Genomic DNA, 19,525 nt, shown 5'->3' on the forward strand with positions numbered 1-19,525 from the left:
CCGGGCGCCCTCGCCGGCCCGCCCCGCGGAGGGCGCCTGGCAGCCAGGGGCCACAGGCGGGAGCGCCACGTCCGCTGGGGCCGCACACCAGGGAGGTCAGAGCCTCATCAGGGTGGCACGCGGCAGGAACCCGGCTCTCGCCCCGGCGCCGCGTCCGCGCCCTCAGGCCCGGCACCGCCTCCTGCGGCGAGCCTGCCGGAAGTCCGGGGGCGGGGCCGCCGTCGCCCCGCCTCCTAGACATCCAATTGGCGTGCGCGGCTCATGAATAGTGAGCGCGCGCCGCCACCCCGCCCCCGTCCCGCGGCACCGCTGCCCGCGCAGACCCCGAGCGCTGTCGCGGTGAAGATGGCGACCGCTATGTACTTGGAGCACTACCTGGACAGTAAGCGCCCCGTTCGCGCCGCCTCCCGTGCAGGGCTGCCCGGTGCAGATCCCGCACGCTCCGGCCCGCGCACAGACCCCGGGGAGAGGGTGGGGAGAGGGGCTCGGGCGGCCGGGGCCAGGCCGCGGGGCCGCGGGCGGGCGCGTGGCGCGGGGTCCTGCCTCCTCGGCCGCGCCAATTCCAGGTGCGTCACTGGGGGGCGTGCTCGTTCGCGCGGGGCGGGGCCTGCCTCGGCCCCGCCCCGGCAGCCTCCGCCCCCGGCCCCTCCCACCGCCCGTGGCCCGGGCCTCTGCGGGGCGCGGGGTCTCCGGGGCCGCCGGGCCGCCCCGGGCCTGCCGTCCTCCGAGCCCGGGTCTGGGGCTGGGCGCGGCGGCAGAGTGGAGTGCGCTCTCCGGCGTGGCCCTCCGCAGGCGTCCAGGCAGGAAGTGGAGTGCGTTCCCTTCCCCCGGGATCCTGTACTGTGGGCGGACCTCCCCACCCCGGGGCGGGGGCCGTGGTCTGCACTTCACCCGGGAGGAAGTGTCTCCGGGAAGAGGCGGTGATCCTGCCATGCCCGAAGCGGGATCCGGGGCGTTGAGCAGGCGTCGGGGAGGCCCTTCTTTGGGCAGCTATGAAGTGACAGCATGATGGCTTCTGTGTGCTGTGGGCACCTGCCGGGTTGGAGAAGGCCCACCTCCCTGCAAGTCTCCCCTGTACTGTTGGGGTTTTTTTATTTTTGACCAGTCCTGGGCTTGAGCTCAGGGCCTGAGCGCTGTCCTTGGACTTTCTCAAGGCTAGAGCTCTGCCACTTGAGCCCCAGCACCACTCTGGCCTTTTCTGAGGAATCGAACCCGGGTCTTGGTGCATGCTAGGCAAGCGCTCTACCACTAGGCCACACTCCCGGCCCCTATACAGGGTTTCTAAAGTTCATGGAAGATTCGTGCTGGGTACCAGCAGCTCACATCTGAATCCTAGCTAGTCAGGAGGCCGAACTCTGAGGATTGAGGTTCAAAGTCTACCGAGGCAGAACAATCTGTGAGTTTACTTCCAATTCATTACCAGAAAGCTGGAAGTGGAGCTGTGGTTCAAGTGGTAGAGTACCAGCCTTGAGCAAAAATGCACAGGAATAGCACCCAGACCCTGAGTTCAAGCCCTCAACTGGTGTGCCTGTGGGAGTGTGTGTGTGTGTGTGTGTGTGCGCGCACACGTGTGTGCGCGCACACACACACACACACACACATGACCTTAAGATGTATGGGAAGTAGAGGTGTAAGTAATGAGAGTGAAGGCCCAAGCTTGATGAAAGTGTGTGGGGTTGGTATGGACTCGAGGGTGTAGTGCAGGTAGGAGGGCACAGAGGTCTCCTTCTTGATCGTCCTACAGGGTTGCCACTAGCCACAGGGACTGTTTAAATAAAATTAAGGAGTGAGCTCCTCAGTGGCACAGTATTGACATTGCTTGCTAGCCCCTGTGGCTGGCTCTGCTTTGTTGGGTAATGTGCCAAGAATGGGTTGACCCTTGCATCTAGCCTGTATGCAGTGAGGTCTGCAAACTCCAATGCACTAGACCTAAGGGCAAAGAGAGATTCAGGAGGACTCAGTTTCTGACTTGAGCCTTGGACCTTGCAGTTCATGGTTGTTTCCCTTCCCTCTGCAGCTGTTTCCTGTATTCCCTACTAAATTCTTTTGCTTCTGGAGGCTTCTGAAGCATGTTAGCTTCTTTTAGCACTGTGTGGTATCCTAAAAAGAAGTCAAGCTGGGCGTAGTGGCTCATGTCTATAATCCTAGCTACTCAGGAGGCTGAGGTCTGAGGATCTTGGTTCAAAGCCAGTCCAGATACTAAAAAGTCCGAGAGACTCTTATCTCCAATTAACCACTAGAAAACCAGAAGTGGTGCTGTGGCTTAAGTGGGTAGGGCAATAGCCTTGAGCTCTTTGGGCTAGCTGGTAAGACATCAGGTTAAGGTCTGGGATGCAGACGTCTTCCTGAGAGCTTTCATATCCCTTTCAGGCATTGAGAACCTTCCCTGCGAACTTCAGAGGAACTTCCAGTTGATGCGTGAGCTAGACCAGAGGACAGAAGGTGGGTCCATCCAGAGCTACCAGGGAAAGGAGGTTCAGGGGGATGCAAGGTGGCAGAGAGCTTGGCGGGGCAAAATGGGCATGCAGAACTCAGTGCAGTGGGGCTGTGGCCCCGCTTGGGGCATGGTTCAGCATCCTCAAAGGAGTGCTGACATTTTTTGTTGTTGTTGTTAGGAATAGTTATTATTTTATTTTGTTTTGTTTTTGAGACAGGCTGTTTCTTGTAGCCCAAGTTGGCCTGGCACTCTAGATCCTCTTTCCTTATTTTTAAAATTTTTTTATTTTTGGTTGGTCAAGAGGCTTTAAACTCTGGGCCTGGGCGCTGTCCCTGAGCTCTTCAGCTCAAGGGTAGTGCTCTGCCATTTGAGCCATAGCACCACTTCTGGTTTTCTAGTGGTTAATTGGAGATAAGAGTCTCACAGACTTCACAGACATCCCCTCCTGCCCCCCTTCCCCCATTTAGGGGCTTGAACTCTGGGCCTGGGCCACTGTCCCTGAGCTTATCATCTCACGGCTACTGCCCTACCTCTGGGCCTGGGTGTTGCCCTGAGCTCTTCAATTCAAGGCTTTCTCCTACTCTTAATCCACAGCACCATGTCCAGTTTTCTAGTAGCTAATTGGAGATAAGAGTCTTATTCATAGTCTTTAGTGCTGAGACTAGCTTTGAACTTTGATCCTCAGATCTCAGCCTCCTAATTAGCTAGGATTACAGGCGTGAGCCACCATGCCCAGCGAGTCTGACAGACTTTTAGTGCCCAGGTTGGGTTTGAACCTCAATCCTCCGATCTTAGCCTCCTAAGTAGCTAGGATTTCAGGTGTGAGCCAGTGGTCCCTGGCAAAATCCTCCTTCCTTAGCCTCTTGAGTGGGGATGAGAAGCATGGAACACTGGCACTTTTTTTTTTTTCCTGGCACCTAAGTTTGAACTCAAGGCCTCTCATTAGACGTGCTTATCCATAGCTAGTGCTCTTCCATTTGAGCCACACTTCCTGCCCTATTTTTTGCTGGTTATGTTGGGAATAGTTTCTCAGACTTTTCTGCTGGTTGTCCTTGAATCATGATCCTCTAGATCTCAGCCTCCTGTTCTGTTAGGGTTATGAATTTGAGTCACTTGGTACTTGGCAAGCTCTAGTACTTGTGTGTGTGTGTATGTGTGTTTATGTGTGTGTGTATGTGTGTGTGTATGTGTGTGTATGTGTGTATGTGTGTGTATGTGTGTGTGTGTGTGTGTATGTGTGTGTGTATGTGTGTGTGTGTGTATGTGTGTGTGTGCTGACTGGAACTGTGTTCCTTAGCTTTTTAGTTACTTAGTTTGTGCTGGTTCTGGGGCTTGAACTCAGGGCCTGGGCACTGTCCTTGAGTGTTCTCAAGGCTATTGCTCTACCACTTGAGCCATAGCAGCACTTCATTTTTTTCTGTGTATGTGGTACCAAGGAATTGAACTCAGGGCATCATGCATGTTAGGCAAGCACTTTATTGCTAGACCACACTTCCTGCCCCAGTATTTAACTCTTGTTCCTAAACTACGTACTCTTACTCTTTTTTTCTTCTTTCTTTCTTTCTTTTCTTTTCTTTTCTTTTTTTCTTTTTTTTTTTTTTTTTTTTGCCAGTTCTGCGGCTTGAATTCCGTGCCTCGCCACTGTCTTTGAGCTTCTTTTGCTCAGGGCTAGAACTCTACCACTTGAGCCACAGCAGTACTTCCAGCTTTTTGTTTATTTATTTATTTTTTTATGTTCATGGGGCTTAAACTCTGGGCCTGGACGCTATCCCCGAGCTCTTCAGCTCAAGGCTAGCACTCTACCACTTGAGCCACAGCACCACTTCCAGTTTTCTGGTGGTTAATTGGAGATAAGAGAACTTTTGTGCCTGTGTACCGAGGAATCAAATCCATGGTGTCATGCACGCTAGGCAAGCACTCTTGTTCCTAAACCACATATTCTTTTTTTTTCCTTCTCCTTTTTTTTTGCCAGTCCTGGGCTTGAACTCAGGGCCTGGGCACTGTCCTTGGACACTTTTTTGTTTTTTTTTTGCTCAAGGCTAGTGCTCTGCTATTTGAGCCACAGCACCACTTCTAGCTTTTTCTGAGTATGTGGTACTAGAGAATCGAACCCAGGGCTTCGTGCATGCTAGGCCAGCACTCTACCACTAGGCCACGCTCCTAGCCCACTAACCACATATTCTTGTTGTTTCTTATTTCCAGTGCATTTCAGACTTGGTTCAGTTGGTTCATTGCAGTTGATGAATTCCTCTGAACAAGCCCTTTCTATCTGTATATGTAGACTTGCAGTTTGTGAGATCATTCGGTACGTTGGGCAACTGTGTAAGTAGTGAAAACTGCCACCAAAGTTGTATGCTTACCTGACACTTTTTGAATAACTAGATTTCTTGGAGTTGCTGCTTTATCTGACCTCTAGGCCTCGCAGAAGGTCAGCAGGTACCTTTTCCAGACCCCTTCTTGTCTGGTTCCAGGCCTTCTGTGTTTTATAGAGTTCTTCCAGGATTTCCTTCCCCCACTATTTTTGTCTTTTGCGCCTCTACTGAAACTTGAACTCAGGGCCTTGTGTTCTCACTCAGCTTTTATGTTTTAACCTATATCTCTACTTCTGTCTTTAGGTTGTTAATTGGAGATAGGAGTTTCATGGATATGTCTGTCTGGGTTGGCTTTGAACTGTGATGCTCAGATTTCAGCTATGATTATGGGTGTAATCCATTAGCACCCAGCTCCTTTATTTTGTGTGTGTGTGTGTGTGTGTGTGTGTGTGTGTGTGTGTGTGTGTGTGCGTGCGCACACATGTACATGTGTATGTGCATGTGCATGCACCAGTTCTCCAGCCTCCAGTTCTAGGGCTTGAACTCAGGGTCTGGGCTCTGTCCCTGACTTTTTGCTCATGGCTAGCCCTCTACCACTTCAGCCACAGCTCCACTTGTAGCTTTTGGTGGTCTCATGGGCCTTGCTCCCTAGACAGGATTTGAGCCATGATCCTCAGATCTTAGCCTCTGGAGGAGCTAGGATTGCAGGTGTGAGCCACCAGTACCTAATTTTTAAAATATAATTTTATTCTTATTATTAAGATGTTGTACAGTGGAGTTACATTTCACAAATGAGGCAATATGTACATTTTCTAATTGGACAGTGTCGCCCCTTCCTTTGCTTTCAATTTTATTTATTTATTTATTTATTTATTTTTGGTGGCCCTGGGGCTTAAACTCAAGACCTTAATGTCTTACTCCACTCATTGCTGACGCTCTAACACTTGAACCATGCCTCCAGTTTCACCTTTTTGCTGCTTAATTGGAAATTGAGTTTCTGCTTCTGCTGGCTTCAAACTTTGATCCTTAGTTCTCAGCCTCTTTAGTAGCTAGGATTTTAAGTGTGAAGCACCAACATTTGGCCCTGCTTACTTTTTTTTTTTTTTTTAATTTATGTACTAGTCTTGAGGATTGAACTCAGGGCCTGGGCACTGTCCTTATGTTCTTCTGTTCAATGCTAGTGCTCTACCACTTTGAGTCACAGCTCCACTTCCAGTTTTGTGTTGGCCAGCTGGAGATAAGAAGCTCATGGACTTTCCTGCCTGGGCTGGCGTAGAATCAAGATCCTTAGATTGCAGCCTCTGCAGGAGCTGGGATTACAGGGTGAGCCACCAGCACTCACTGGCTTACTCTTTTTTTTTTTTTTTTTTTTTTTTTAGAGGACCTGATTACCTGGATTTTTAATGTCCTTTTTATGAGTAGCTTCTTTGTTTGGTGGAGTTTCTCTTCTGGTAGCCTCCCAAGCACAGGACCTGGATGGGAGAATTTTGCTGGTGTTGCACAACTGAAAAGTCTGTGTAGCCAGTGGTTTGGCTGAGTATGAAACTCTAGGCTGATGGTCCTTTTCTCTCAAAATTCGGACATCACTGCATTGTCTCCTAGCTTGCATTTTAGTGTTGAGAAATCTGATGCCATTTGGATCCTTCTTTCCTTCCTTCCTTCTGTCAGTGGTAGGTCTTGAACTCTGGATCCAGGCACTGTCCTTGACCTCTTCAGTTCAAGGCTAGTGCTCTACTACCACTTCTGGTTTTCGGTTGGTTAATTGAAGATAAGAATCTAAAGGAGTTTCGTGCCTGAATTGGCTTTGACTTCAGTCCTCAGAACTCAGCCTTTTGAGTAGCTAGGATTACAGGCCAGAGCCAGCAGCACCTGGCTCTTGTTCTTTTCTTTTCTTTTCTTTTTTTTCATGTGTGTGTTTTGTTGCCTATCCTGGGGCTTGAATTCAGGGTCTGGGCAGGGTCTGGACATTACTTCTGGGTTTCCTTTTGCCCAAGGCTAGTGCTTTACCACTACAGCCACTGCTCCAATGCTGTTGTTTTGGTTGTTAATTGGAGACAAGAGTATGGTGGACTTTCCTGCCTGTCCTTGATTCTTAGAGCTCATCCTCCTGAATAGCTAGGATTACAGGCCCGAGCCACCAGCACTCTCTAGATCTTTGTTTTCTACTTTTCATGGCTGCTAACATACTCACCAGGCACATAGTTCACACTTTGTGGCTGGCATACTCACCTTTATTACTCTAGTCATCTTTGCTTGTGTGACAGCTACTTAGTCCTTTATAGAGGTGACTTCTTGTTCTTTACTGTTATGCAAGTTTGATTCTCTCTCCCCCGCCACCCTCTCTGTCTGGTTGACCATGGGCTTGCACTCTGGGTCTGGGTGCTGTGCATCCTCATCCCTCTACCTCTTGAGCCACAGCACCACTTCCACTGATTTGTTCTCTTTATTTACAGGGTTTGTCCCCACCCCCCCATCATGGGACTTGAACTCTGGGCCTTCGCACTGTCCCTGAGCTCTTCAGCTCAAGACTGCTGCCCTACCCTTGAGCCACAGTGCCACTTCCTATTTTCTGTGGATTAATTGGATATGAGTCTCACGGCTTTGTAGTGCCTGGGCTGGATTTGAACCATGATTCTCAGATCTCAGCCTCCTGAGTAACTTGTATTACAGGTGTGAGCTAAATTACAGTTTTAAGTTTCATGATAACATGCTTTGGTGAAGAAGAATGCTTGCTGTATTGGGCCTTTGCCACATTGGAAGTACTGTGGTTTGTAGTTTGTTGGTGTTGTGTCTTGGGAAAGGGGAGACCTGTGAATTAGGGCATCCATTCAGAAACCGCATCCCACATTTGCAGATGGGTTAGTAAATGCCTTGAAGTGAAACTTCCCGTGGATGGAGGCTTGTGGGCCCTTTCTAAGTCACTTCTGCCCTTGCTGCTCTTGGGTGGCACCTCCCCACCTGCAGCTGTGCATGTCCCTTCTCTGCCCCTTGGCATTAGAGTTTGGTTTGTCTTTCCCCTGGCTTGTGTTTTCATTCATTGTCACCTTTGTGGAATTGGTCCACATGAATGGGTGTGGCTGTACGCTCCTTGTACTCTGGGTGGAGTTCTGTGGTCTGACTGCAGATTAGATGTTGGGTTGTCTCCTGGTGCCTGAGTGCCTGTGCCCTTGGGGCACATGACCAAGGATGGTGTGCCAGGTCTTAGGTAAGATGACCACATAGCTTATCTTCCAACAGTGCTGACAACTTGAGGGATCTACTATGAGCTAGCCACCAGGTATAAAGCACATCCCATCCTTGGCTAGTGTTGGCCCACCTTTTTTTTTTTTTTTTTTTCCCTTTTTCTACTCCTGGGGCTTCAACTCAGGGCCTGAGCACTGTTCCTGAGCTTCTTTTGCTCAAGGCTAGCACTCTACCATTTGAGCCATAGTGCCACTTCTGGCTTTTTCTGTTTATGTAGTTGTGAGGAATCGAATCAGGGCTTTATTCATGCCAGGCAAGCACTCTACCATTAAGCCACATTCCCAGCCCATGGTTTCCCTTTTGTCCAGTACTTTAGGTGATGTCAGGTTGCTGCCAGTTTGATAACATGCTGTGCACCTTGGTACAGGGCTAGCTTCTCACCTGTCTCCACAGATAAGAAAGCAGAGATTGACATCCTGGCTGCAGAGTATATTTCCACGGTAAAGACTCTTTCATCTGATCAGCGAGTAGAGCACCTGCAGAAGATTCAAAGTGCATATAACAAGTGCAAAGAGTACAGTGACGACAAGGTGCAGCTGGCCATGCAGACCTATGAGATGGTGAGGAAGAGGGAAGGTGGGGGGGTGGGGCTCCTGCCTGAGATGGGGGGGGCAAGGGGCCAAAGAGTACAGTGATGACAAGGTGCAGCTGGCCATGCAGACCTATGAGATGGTGAGGAAGAGGGAAGGTGGGGGGGTGGGGCTCCTGCCTGAGATGGGGGGGGCAAGGGGGCCAAAGGGGCTCCTGCCTGAGATGGGGGGGGCAAGGGGGCTAAAGGGTACAGTGATGACAAGGTGCAGCTGGCCATGCAGACCTATGAGATGGTGAGGAAGAGGGAAGGTGGGGGTGGGGCTCCTGCCTGAGATGGGGGGGGCAAGGGGGCCAAAGGGGCTCCTACCTGAGATTGGGGGGGGAGAAGGGAACTCCTGCCTCAGATTTTTTTCTTTTTTCTTTTTGCCAGTCTTGGCTTGAACTCAGGGTCTGAGCACTGTCCTTTGGCTTTCTCAAGGTTAGAGCTGTACCACTTGAGCCACAGCACCATATCTAGCTTTTTCCATGTATATGGTAACTGAGGAATCAGACCCAGGACTTTATGCATGCTAGGTAAGCACTCTACACTAGGCCAAACTCTTGGTCCTGGCAGCTGTAGTTTTGTTTCCAGGCCTTTTTGTTTATTTGGTGGAGGAGCTTTTGCAAGTTTTGTGGTTATGTTTTGTTTTTTTAAATTTTGTGCTAGGGAATAAACCCCGGGCCTCACATGCTAGGCAAACACTCTACCATTGAGCTACATTCCCAGCTCTTGCCTTTATTTAGTTAGTTATATACAGTACTGGGTTGGACTTGAGATTTTGGTTGTCTAGAGTCTGGTACACTACCAGGTTTTGTGAAGTACAACTGAGGCATTGATTCAGTGCTTCACACTCGAGTTTTTCACTCAAAACTGGCAGTGTACCTCTTGAACTACATCTCTGTATCTACTATTTTTATTTAAAGTTAGATGTTAGTTTTGGTAGTGCTGGGATTTTGAACTTAGAATCTTGCACTTGTTAAGCAGGTACTCTACTCCTTGGGCCGTGCCCTTTCTCTTGGCTGGAGTCTTGTGATTTGGCCTTCAGCTTGCCTGGACTCTGATCCTCTTATCCACTCTTAGCAGCGGAAATTATAGACAGAGACCATTGCATTTGTCTTACTGGTTGAGATGGAGTCTTGCTGTTTAGCCTATGCTTTATTTGAACCAAGATTCTCATTGATCTTTGCCTCATGAGTAACTGGGATTTACAGGCATGTAAACAGGCCCAGACTTTCAAGAAATGTCCTTTTGTGGGCTGGGAGAGTGCTTGCCTGGCATGCACAAAGCCCTGGGCTCAATTCCACAGTACCACATACACAGAAAAAGCAGAAAGTGACACCGTGGCTCAAGTGGTAGAGCGATGGCCTTGAGAAAGCTCAAGGATAGTGCCCAGGCCCTGAGTTCAAGCCCCCAGGACTGGTAGAAAAAAAAATCCTTTTGCAGGTGGACAAACACATCCGAAGGCTTGATGCTGACCTAGCACGCTTTGAGGCAGACCTGAAGGACAAGATGGATGGCAGTGACTTTGAAAGCACTGGAGGACGAGGACTGAAAAGCAAGTCTGCCGAATTTTGTTTAAAAGTGTTAATTGCTTGATGAGTCTAGTCCTGTTTCAGTCACTTCTAGGAAAATAATGTGAGACTTTATTGTTTTACAGAAGGTCGGAGTCAGAAAGAAAAAAGAAGCTCTCGAGGTCGAGGCAGGAGGACCTCCGAAGAAGACACTCCAAAGAAAAAGAAGCACAAAGGCGGGTAAGAAGCTTTCTGTCCTTTTCTTCCAGAGGAGCATTGTGTGCATTTGTGAAGGATGAGGACAACAGGAAGAGCCCCTGGGTGAACACCAACCCTGGGCAGGGACTTCTGGCTCTGAGTGCTCAGCAGGTGCTAAGCCAAGTTGTGCTCACAGTGACCCTTGGACAGCTCTGGGGTTGCCAGCACTCCAGTGGGGCTACAAGGTCTGAGCCCCTGGGTGGAATGGTTTGTTGACGCACAGTTTCAGTCTCAGTTACCAGAGACTACTGAGTGCTTTCTGAGGGTGCCTTGTAAGCTCTTCTCAAGGAAACTGACTTTGGCTGAATGTGCACCTGTCGGTATTTATCTCTTCCTTATCTTATTTTGTTTTGCTTTGTTTTGTTTCTAGTGCTGGGCTTAACTGAGGGCCTAGCACTGTCAGGTAGCTTTTTTGCTCAAGGCTGGCATTCTGCCACTTGACCCACAACTCTTTTGACTTGTTGCTGGTTAATTGGAATTGAGAGTCTTTCTGACAGACCTGTCTGCTCAGATCTCAGCCTCCTGAGTAGTTAGAATTATAGGCATGAGTCAGTCTCTGGTGCTCAGCTGTTAATTCTCACGGAGAATAAGAGTCTCACGGCTTTTGAACTGAGATTCTCAGATCTCAGCCTCCTGAGTAGCTAGGATGACGTTTCTCTAACTTTTATGGTAGCTCTTTAAAGTTCCCTTCTGCAAACTAACATCTAATATCAGTGTCTACCTGTGAAGACCAGCTTTTTTTTCTTTCTTTCTTTTTTTTTTTTTTGCTAGTCGTGGGCTTGAGCTCAGGGCCTGAGCACTGTCCTTGGACTTTCTCAAGGCTAGAGCTCTACCACTTGAGCCTCAGCACCACTTCTGGCTTTTTTCTATGTACATGGTACTGAGGAATCGAACCCAGGTCTTTGTGCATGCTAGGCAAGCACTCTACCACTAGGCCAATCTCCTAGCCCTTTTTTCTTTCTTTCTTGATTTCAGACCTCTTTTTCTGCTTGTTTCAGGTCTCAGGTATTTTTTGTTTGTTTGTTTGTTTTTCTTCTTTCTTTTTTTGGTACCAGTCCTGGACCTTGAACTCAGGTTTTTGGCACTCAAGAGGTTGGTGCTCTACCACTTGAGCCACAGCTTCACTTTCAGATTTTTTGAAATTAGACTTTCAAGGACTTTTCTGCCTGGGGTTGTCTTCAAACTGTAATCCTCAGATCTCAGCCTTGTAGGTGGGAGACGATGTGGATACTGAACTTCTGTTCTTCCCCAAGGCGCACGTGTCTCTTCTCCAGTCCAGGCAGACTGAACTGGTAGTGGGTAGCACCTGCAGGAGACCCTGCAGTATCACTTGTGTCCTTGATGCCCTGTGACTTGGCTAGTGGGGGTGCTGCACCCTCATCCTCCAGACTGCCCTTGGTGATGATCCAAGGGAGCTTGTTTGTCTAACAATTTGCTCATGTGCTTACTTATTTCTTATTAAGTTCTTACTAAGTGTTGCACAGGCAGGGGTTTTGTGATATTTGTTGAAAATGCATATCAGAAACACATGCTGAAAATTTCCTCAGGCTTAAGTACCAGTCAGGAGATGGCAATCAGTTGGTCATATTGAGTAGTTCCCAGAGCCCATTTAGATATCCCGCTGGAGCTTTATTTGTCTTCAGACACTGTGAAAAGGAGCTTTGGGCGCACACGTGGCAGGAGGGCGTTGAGGGTCGGTGCCTGGTCCCTCATACCTCCCTCTTGTCACCTTGTGGTTAGCCTGCTCTTCCCACCCCCAGGTCTGAGTTCACTGACACCATCCTGTCTGTGCATCCCTCTGATGTCCTGGACATGCCTGTGGATCCAAATGAGCCTACATATTGCCTGTGCCACCAGGTGTCCTATGGGGAGATGATTGGCTGTGATAATCCAGACGTGAGTGTCCGGGTCTCGGGATGGATGTTGCTCACCGTCTTCAGCATGCTGAGTGACAGAGGCTCTCTTGACAGATGCTGCAGGGGTGGGACTTGGTTGGGGCTCCTTGTCTTCAGCATGCAAAGTGAGTGGGGTTCTCTTCTTCTTTCAGTGTCCAATTGAGTGGTTTCACTTTGCCTGTGTGGACCTCACCACAAAGCCCAAAGGAAAGTGGTCAGTATGTGGGTACTTGTTTTGCTTACTCCTGCCTGTGGCCTTGCCCTGAGGGAGGCGCTTAATGGCCTGGAGCTGGGTTGGCTTCCTGCTACAGCCTCTGTGCCTACTATGGCGGCAGCACTGGTCCTGGCTGGTGGGAGTGGGGCGAACTCGTAGGGACATCACGACCGCCCAGCTTACCCAGGGACATGGTGTTAAGTTTCTGTGTTTATACTGCTGATCCCTGCTGAAGAAGAGCTGTTCTGGCTCCTTTTGGTTGTTTTGTTTGCTAGAGGTGCTGGGTAAGGAATTCTGCCAGGGCGTTGCATATGTTAGACAGGTGCAGTATTGCTGGGACATACCCCATGCTCCCATCTTAAGTGGAGTCGACGTCGTCATCTTAAGTGAGAGGAATGTGGGAAAGTCTGACATGGGTGGGAAGCATGAGGATTAGCATAGGTCAGTGAGGGCCTTGCTCTGGGAGTTGATACAGGAGACGATGAGTTCTTTTGGTCTGCATCTGGTCAGTGTAGCTATTCAGAATGTTCTTAAGATTTCATTTAAGTAAAATCTTGGATTTGTTGATCTGCATTACAAGTGAGTACATGTTCTTAAACTGAAAGCAGGAATCCTATCCTCTTCACATAGTGGCATGCAGAACCATGGTAAGATCTGCTTGCTGTGCAGACAGATAGAAATTCCTTCAGGACAGCCTGTGGTCAGTGAGGATGAGTCGTTCTCTGATATTGGTGCAAGGCCCACAGAGGGAAAGGAGGGCTCCTGGGGCGCCCACTGATGCGTGTGTTCACTGCTGTGTGCACTGGCTGATGTGGGCAGTGTTTGTGCAGACATACCTCATCACAACTACTGACTGCTGCCTCACCCTTGCATGCCCAGGATGGTGCCCTGGCATTCCGATAAGGGATCTTGGCTGTGCCTAGTGCATGATGGGGACATATGGTGGGGGCTGTGGGTGGGTGTGTGACACCTTATCATGTAGCTCTGCTTCTGATGGGGTGACAGCTTCAAGCTGAGGAAAAGGCAGAAGAAAGAGCAGACCCGTATAGCTGGAAATGAGTAGATTTTTGTGTTTGATTTGAACAGAGTGAGGTTTTTTGTTTTGTTTTTTCCTGCACTTCCAAGTAGGAAAGGCTTAACAGCAGCAGGAGGGCGGGTCTGACTATGAGATCCTGTAAGCCTGGCGGGGCACAGTATTGGATGTAGCACTAGGCAGAGAAGCTGTCTGGATGAGGTGGAAGGCTCCTTTGCAAGTAAGGGCATGCCCTCAGCATGCCTATCCCCCTAGATACCTAGCTACAGCTCTGCAGTGGGTGCTGTGACCCTGTAACCAGGCAGGGAAGAGTGACCAGCTTTGTACATTCCATCATGTCTGGATGTGCATCTGTGAACATCAAAGCACAGAGATTCTTGTTTAATTTGCAGCCTTCCCCAGAGGGAAGGCCATACTGACTGTGGCGTCTCTGGCTCATCAGAGTCTACATACCCTGGGACATGGGGGAGGTGGAGACTTGGTGTCCTGCACATTGCAGAAATGACACAAAGGGCCGATCCGTGTGCCTTTTTCATCACAGGTTCTGCCCGAGGTGTGTTCAGGAAAAGAGGAAGAAGAAGTAAGGAAGAGGCTGGGTGCCCAGATTGAAGAGCAAATTAATATATTCCTTCCTTCGTGTTGCAATATATATATTTTTAATTTTAAAACTACCTTATTTCAACTGATGCTTCATAACTCAATGGCCAGTTATGATTTTGGATATTTTCTTAAATAAGAAACAACCATACCGTGTTTTCACAGATGAGCAATCTCAGAAGGATTTGCGACAGAAGTTATATACGGACGTCCCCCTTCCACCCAGCTCTGGCCATGGCAGCCTTCAGGCCAACCTGGGGCCATGGGTGGGTGTTTGTAAACTCAGGCTACCAGGCAAAGTACGTGATGGAGACATTTTAACCTGGCACACTGCCACCGTTTTGTGACCAGAATCAGCCTGAGTGCCCATCTGCTGTGTCCTGGTGCACGATACCAGAAGGCTATCTGTCACTCTGGCACAATGATGCCCCAGAGCTTTGCTCTCCACTCTGGTGGCATGGACTCTTGGACAGGACACCTCTGATGTGCCTGGAAGGGCAGGAGCAGATGCTCCTGCCTTGAGGTACACTGCCTTTTAGCATGGACTTCCTGTCCTCCTGGAGATTCACTTTTCCAAGGAAATGGCTCTCCCTCAGCTTCGGCTGTTAGTTACCACAGTCAGCACTGCCAAGCATGCCTACCCACTGGGCTGAAGTCCGTTTCTCTGGGAATTCCTGATACTTCTACTGTGAAGATGAAATTATTGTAATAGCATGAAGGTTGTGGGTCTGTGTGTCTATGAAGTGAGTCTGTCTACTATGAGCTGGTTTTAGAACTCTGTTTATGTTGCATACCACTAGACCAGCAGCTTACAACCAAGGGGAATACAATTATGTGACTTGATTTGTGAATTCATGTGCCCAATAGTAGTTCTGGAATGGAGGTAGATAGATATACTTGTTTAATTTGCATTCAGTAACCAGTGTTGAACAGTCTTTTTGGTAATAATTGGAGAGTATACATATACTTTGCCTATTGAGATACATTTGTGGCAGTACCTCATGTGGAGCTCAGTTGACTCAGCTATCTTTTAATGTATATTCTGAGTCTGTGACAACAAGGGAAGGACCAAGAGAAGCCTGTTCCATCCTCACACAGGAAAAGATCTGAGGTGTGGAATTCCCAGCCTAAGGAGAGGGAGGGTGTTTTCTCTTTATGGAGGGCTTTGGACTGATGTGCTGTTTCCATCTGGTGGCCACACTTCCATATGTTTTCCTTCCATTGTCCAGCTCTTCACAGATAGCCAGGAAGCTCCACGAGTCAGCTTGTGTTTATGAATGAGAATGAGGACATCAGGGACACTGAGGGCAGGGTGGCATGGGGACTATGATTCTCCAGATTCTGTTCTGGGTTGTCTGTCAGGGCTGAGAGCCAGCAGAGTGGCCTATGCTTGTGTCTGCTGTGTATGTTGGTTAGTGGTGTTGACCCTTCCCCAGTGGCCTGTGCGGCAGCCAGAGGTATCTGTTGCAGTAGCTCATCCATGTTGAGTCCTCAGGCTTCCTGTAGATATGCAGAAAGGAGAAGATGCTCAGAAAGGAGAAGATAGTGAGGTCAAGACTGGAGGGCACATCCCATTTTGCCAAGAATGAAACGGAAATACAATTTTTAGTTCCTAAAACCAAGTTGTAACACAGATATTTCCAGATTAGAGAAAATAAGTGTGAGAAAAGGATTTTTCTTTTTTCCTGGTGCTGAGGATCAAACCTGTGAGATCTTATACATGCTGTATTACTTTTTAAACAGGGTGTCCCTTTGTAGTACAGTTGGACTTAAACTTACCATCCTCCTACCTCAGAATCCTGAGTGCATGACCAGCTACTTTGTCTTTTTTTTTTTTTCCCTGGGTCATGGGGCTTGAACTCGGCCTGGGTGCTGCCCTTGAGCTCTTCAGCTCAGGGCTACCACCCTACCCTTGAGTCATGCCCCACTTCCCATTTTCTAGAGGTTCATTGGAGATAAGAGTCTCTGGTCCTTTTGTGTCCAGGCTGGCTTTGAACCTTGATCCTCGGATCTCAGCCTCCTGAGTAGCTAGGATGACAGGTGTGAGCCACCGAGGCGCCTGGCTACTTTGTCATTTATAAGCACAGGAAGTGTATGAATAAACACTGCCCTAGGAGCTGAGTTAAAATTGGCTTTATTCTGGGCTGTCTCTGCTCTGTCATCATTGGGTAGAAATGGTATTTGTTGGTTCAGGTGCTATGGGAGGCTGGTTAGGTTTTGTCTTCCAGCTTCCTTTGTCACTGTGGACTAATATCGTATTGGCTCTTACCTTTGCCAGTTACAATAATGTCAACAAAACAATGTGTACATACTTAAAAACAGGTTTGGGAATTCAGTGGTAGAGAACTTGCCTAGCAAGTGTGAAGCCTGTGCTTGACTCCAGCACCAAAACGACAGAAAACAGGATAAGATTTCTTGGAAGTCACTTGGTAGCTGATAGAGTTCCTGTCCTGATTGTCAGACCCTCTGTAAGCAAGAAGCACTGGAAAGAATGGCCACAGGTTGAAAAGAATGTGACACTTGAGAGGCCCCGGGGCCTCACGCCTGAAGATGTGGCCACCTGTGCTTATTTGAATCCAGGGTTAGTAGTGGGGTAGACCCTCCACGGCCACACCTGCCAAGCCAGACCCACCCGGAGGCGATTCTGCAGCCACCTGCATCTTGTGGACTAAGGGGATCTGAGCGGAACCCCTCACGTCAGGTCACTGTGGCAGTTGCCTTCCCTGTGCCAGTGGTATACATATCTTACCAGGAGGTTCACTGATGTGCTCAAGAGTTTTGTTCAGAGGGGGAAAAATCAAGTAACCTTCCTCATTTTCAGCATTGCATTATCAGTCAGCAATTAAGGAATTTTCCCAGTTGTCTTGCAGGAAAAGCAGTATGCTGTATTAAATAAAAAACTTATTAACTGGAGCCTCCGGAGCTGTGAATGTGCTAGTGCTGTGTGGCCTGAATCAGACAGGTAGCTGTAGGCTGGCTTTCCTGTCCATCTTGCAGATTGGGGGCCGTGTGGGTGGGTGCTGTAAAAGCAGCAGGGACCAGACCACCGGCTGGCTGTCTTCTAGTCTGCAGGAAGAGCCTGCTGGCAAGAAGGCTCGTGAGCACCTGGGGCAGCCCACCTGGTTCACGTCTGTCCACACAGCACCTAGAATTCTGTCCCCTCCCCTGTCCCTGGAGCTCTTTGCAAGGCCTGCCTTGAGCAGTAACTGTCTAGAGAGCAGCTTCCTCCTGTGACTGCAGAGCCAAGAGTCAGCCCTGGCTAGGGGGCTTGAAGGCTAGTTCTTCATAGTTTTGAAAGAATGAGGGATGCTTATTTCATGTATTAAAGATGGAAGGATTTCTTAGATTTTTTTAAGCCAGCAGTGATTGTTCTTCATTTTCTGTGCCGAGAGTTTAAAGCAAGGGAAGATTAATAGTGTCCTTGAGAGCATCTGGGAAGCGTCTCCTCGATCTGTGCTTTGTGGTTTCCTTCACCACACTCCATCCAAAAGGATGATGCAGCTTTAACATGAATGTCACATCCTATTTTCAAGGGATTATTACCTAAGTTCCCTTTGTACAGGAGAGATGTTATTGTAAATCTTTTTATTAAATAATGTAAAGTTGTATATCTGTATTTTTGGATCATGTTATAGATTATGGATATATTGTTTAATAAAGTATTTTTGGAAGCAAACATTTGGAAGTGAATCATTTTGGGAAAAAGGCATTGCATTTTTTTTGCCAGTCCTGGGCTTGAGTTCAAGGCCTGAGCACTGTCCTTGGGCTTTCTCAAGTAGAGTTCTACCACTTGAGCCTCAGCATCACTTCTGGCTTTTTTTCGATGGATGTGGTACTGAGGAGTTGAACCCAGCCCTTTGTGCATACTTGGCAAGCACGTTACCACTAGGCCAAACTCCTGGCCCCAAGGCATAGCATTTTGATGCTGTGCCAGAGATAATTGTGTCTCATGGTAACTCTGAAGGTATGCAGTGAGTTGGAGTTGGGTGGGGACTTCACGGGCCTAGGACCCTGGGCCTCACTTTGGTTGGGCGCTCACAAAGGCTCTTGGCTTGTCCTGTGTCTCCTCTGTGTTTTACCATCAAGGAGGATATGTACAAACAAGCATGAAGATGTCCTGGATTTCTTTATGAAGTACTGTCTGCTCTTCCTGGAGCAGAAGCTTGGCTTGCAGGGCTCACAGGAATGTTAGGACCCCTTGGGAACTGTTCTTGGTAGACTACTGCCACCAAACACCCTGGATTGGGGGCATAGTAACTTCTCACTGTATTGGAGTTTGGAAGTCTAAGGAGGAGGTCCTGACAGGTTTGGCTTCTGGTGAGGGTTTTACCTTGCGTTGTGGGCAGCACCTCACTGGGCTCTTCTGTGACAAGCAGAGGGAGCACTCTGGTAATCCCTGATAGAGGCACTGGCCCTCCTGGATCAGGGTCTCCCTGTAGAGCCTCATTTAACCATAACTGTGTGTTAGAAACCCTCCAGAAATAGTCATATTGGGGATATGTCTGTCTACCCACAATCTTCATGGTCATTCACACAAGGATTGTATTAGTAGACTTACACTAGACAAGCAGTTTTGTGCACTTTGAGCAGTGTTAGAAGCCCTCAGACACTGGTCAGCTAGATGAAGTAACAGGTCTCACTGAGCCAAGAAAAAGCAACTGTTAACTGGGTGCCAGTGGCTCATACCTGTAATCCTAGCTACTCAGGAGGTTGAGATCTGAGGATTGTGGTTCAAAGCCAGCCCCAGGCAGGAGAGTCTCAAAGACTCCATCCCCAATTAACCATCAGAAAACCAGAAGTGGCGCTGTGGCTCAAAGTTGTAGAGTGCCAGCCTTGAACTGAAGAACTCATGGTCAGCTCCAAGGCCCAGAGTTCAAGCCCTAGCATCAACTACCCTGCCCCACCACCAAAAAAAAAAAAAAAGAAAAAAAAGAAAGGAAAAAGAAAGAAAAGCAGCTGTCAGGCTTTGCTGACAGGAGGCATCCTGGCTGGAGGCTGAGATGGAAGGGCCCTGTGTATTATCCCCAGCATGTGTGTCCTCTGCACTTGTTCCAAGGCACCCAGACACTGCCTGCTGGCAGCTCAGCTGTGGGTAGCAAGTGGCTAGTTTTTATTTTTGGCTTGTAATAATATTTTTTTCAGATATGATTTTATGTTATGGCAAGGGTGGCCTGGTTGGTGACCTTCCTATTTGTGCTGACTGAAGTAGCTGGAAGGAAAGATCATCATATCCACCCCACCCCCCCTTTTTGTTTTTGCCAGTCCTGGGGCTTGAACTCAGGGCCTGAGCACTGGCCTTGGGCTTTTTCAAGGCTAGGACTCTACCACTTGAGCCACAGCACCACTTCCAGCTTTTTCTATTTAAGTGGTACTGAGGAATTGAACCTAAGTCTTCATGCATGTTAGGCAAGCACTCTACCCCTAGGCCAAACTCCTGACCCCAATATAAATGTG

At 48.7% G+C, this 19,525-nt stretch overlaps 1 protein-coding gene across 1 annotated transcript; it reads left to right on the plus strand.

Annotated features, from left to right (window-relative positions):
* Positions 1-311: 311 nt before the first annotated feature.
* On the plus strand, positions 312-17,747 carry Ing5 (inhibitor of growth family member 5). Its single transcript, XM_090355202.1, has 8 exons — positions 312-382; positions 2,371-2,442; positions 8,386-8,552; positions 10,007-10,118; positions 10,221-10,314; positions 12,093-12,228; positions 12,380-12,441; positions 14,016-17,747. The coding sequence occupies exons 1-8, from the start codon at positions 346-348 to the stop codon at positions 14,056-14,058; spliced, it is 723 nt and encodes a 240-aa protein (XP_090211328.1). The 5' UTR covers positions 312-345; the 3' UTR covers positions 14,059-17,747.
* Positions 17,748-19,525: the final 1,778 nt, after the last annotated feature.

Source organism: Megascapheus bottae, chromosome 21 (genome assembly GCF_031878675.1).
Source record: "Megascapheus bottae isolate mThoBot1 chromosome 21, mThoBot2.hap1, whole genome shotgun sequence".
NCBI classification, from domain to species: Eukaryota; Metazoa; Chordata; class Mammalia; order Rodentia; family Geomyidae; genus Megascapheus; species Megascapheus bottae.

Coding starts and splice junctions, on each gene's coding strand:
- Ing5 (XM_090355202.1), top strand. CDS start 346: ATGGCGACCGCTATGTACTTGGAGCACTACCTGGACA. Junction 383..2,370: donor CTTGGAGCACTACCTGGACA/GTAAGCGCCCCG, acceptor TATCCCTTTCAG/GCATTGAGAACCTTCCCTGC. Junction 10,315..12,092: donor AAAAAGAAGCACAAAGGCGG/GTAAGAAGCTTT, acceptor TCCCACCCCCAG/GTCTGAGTTCACTGACACCA.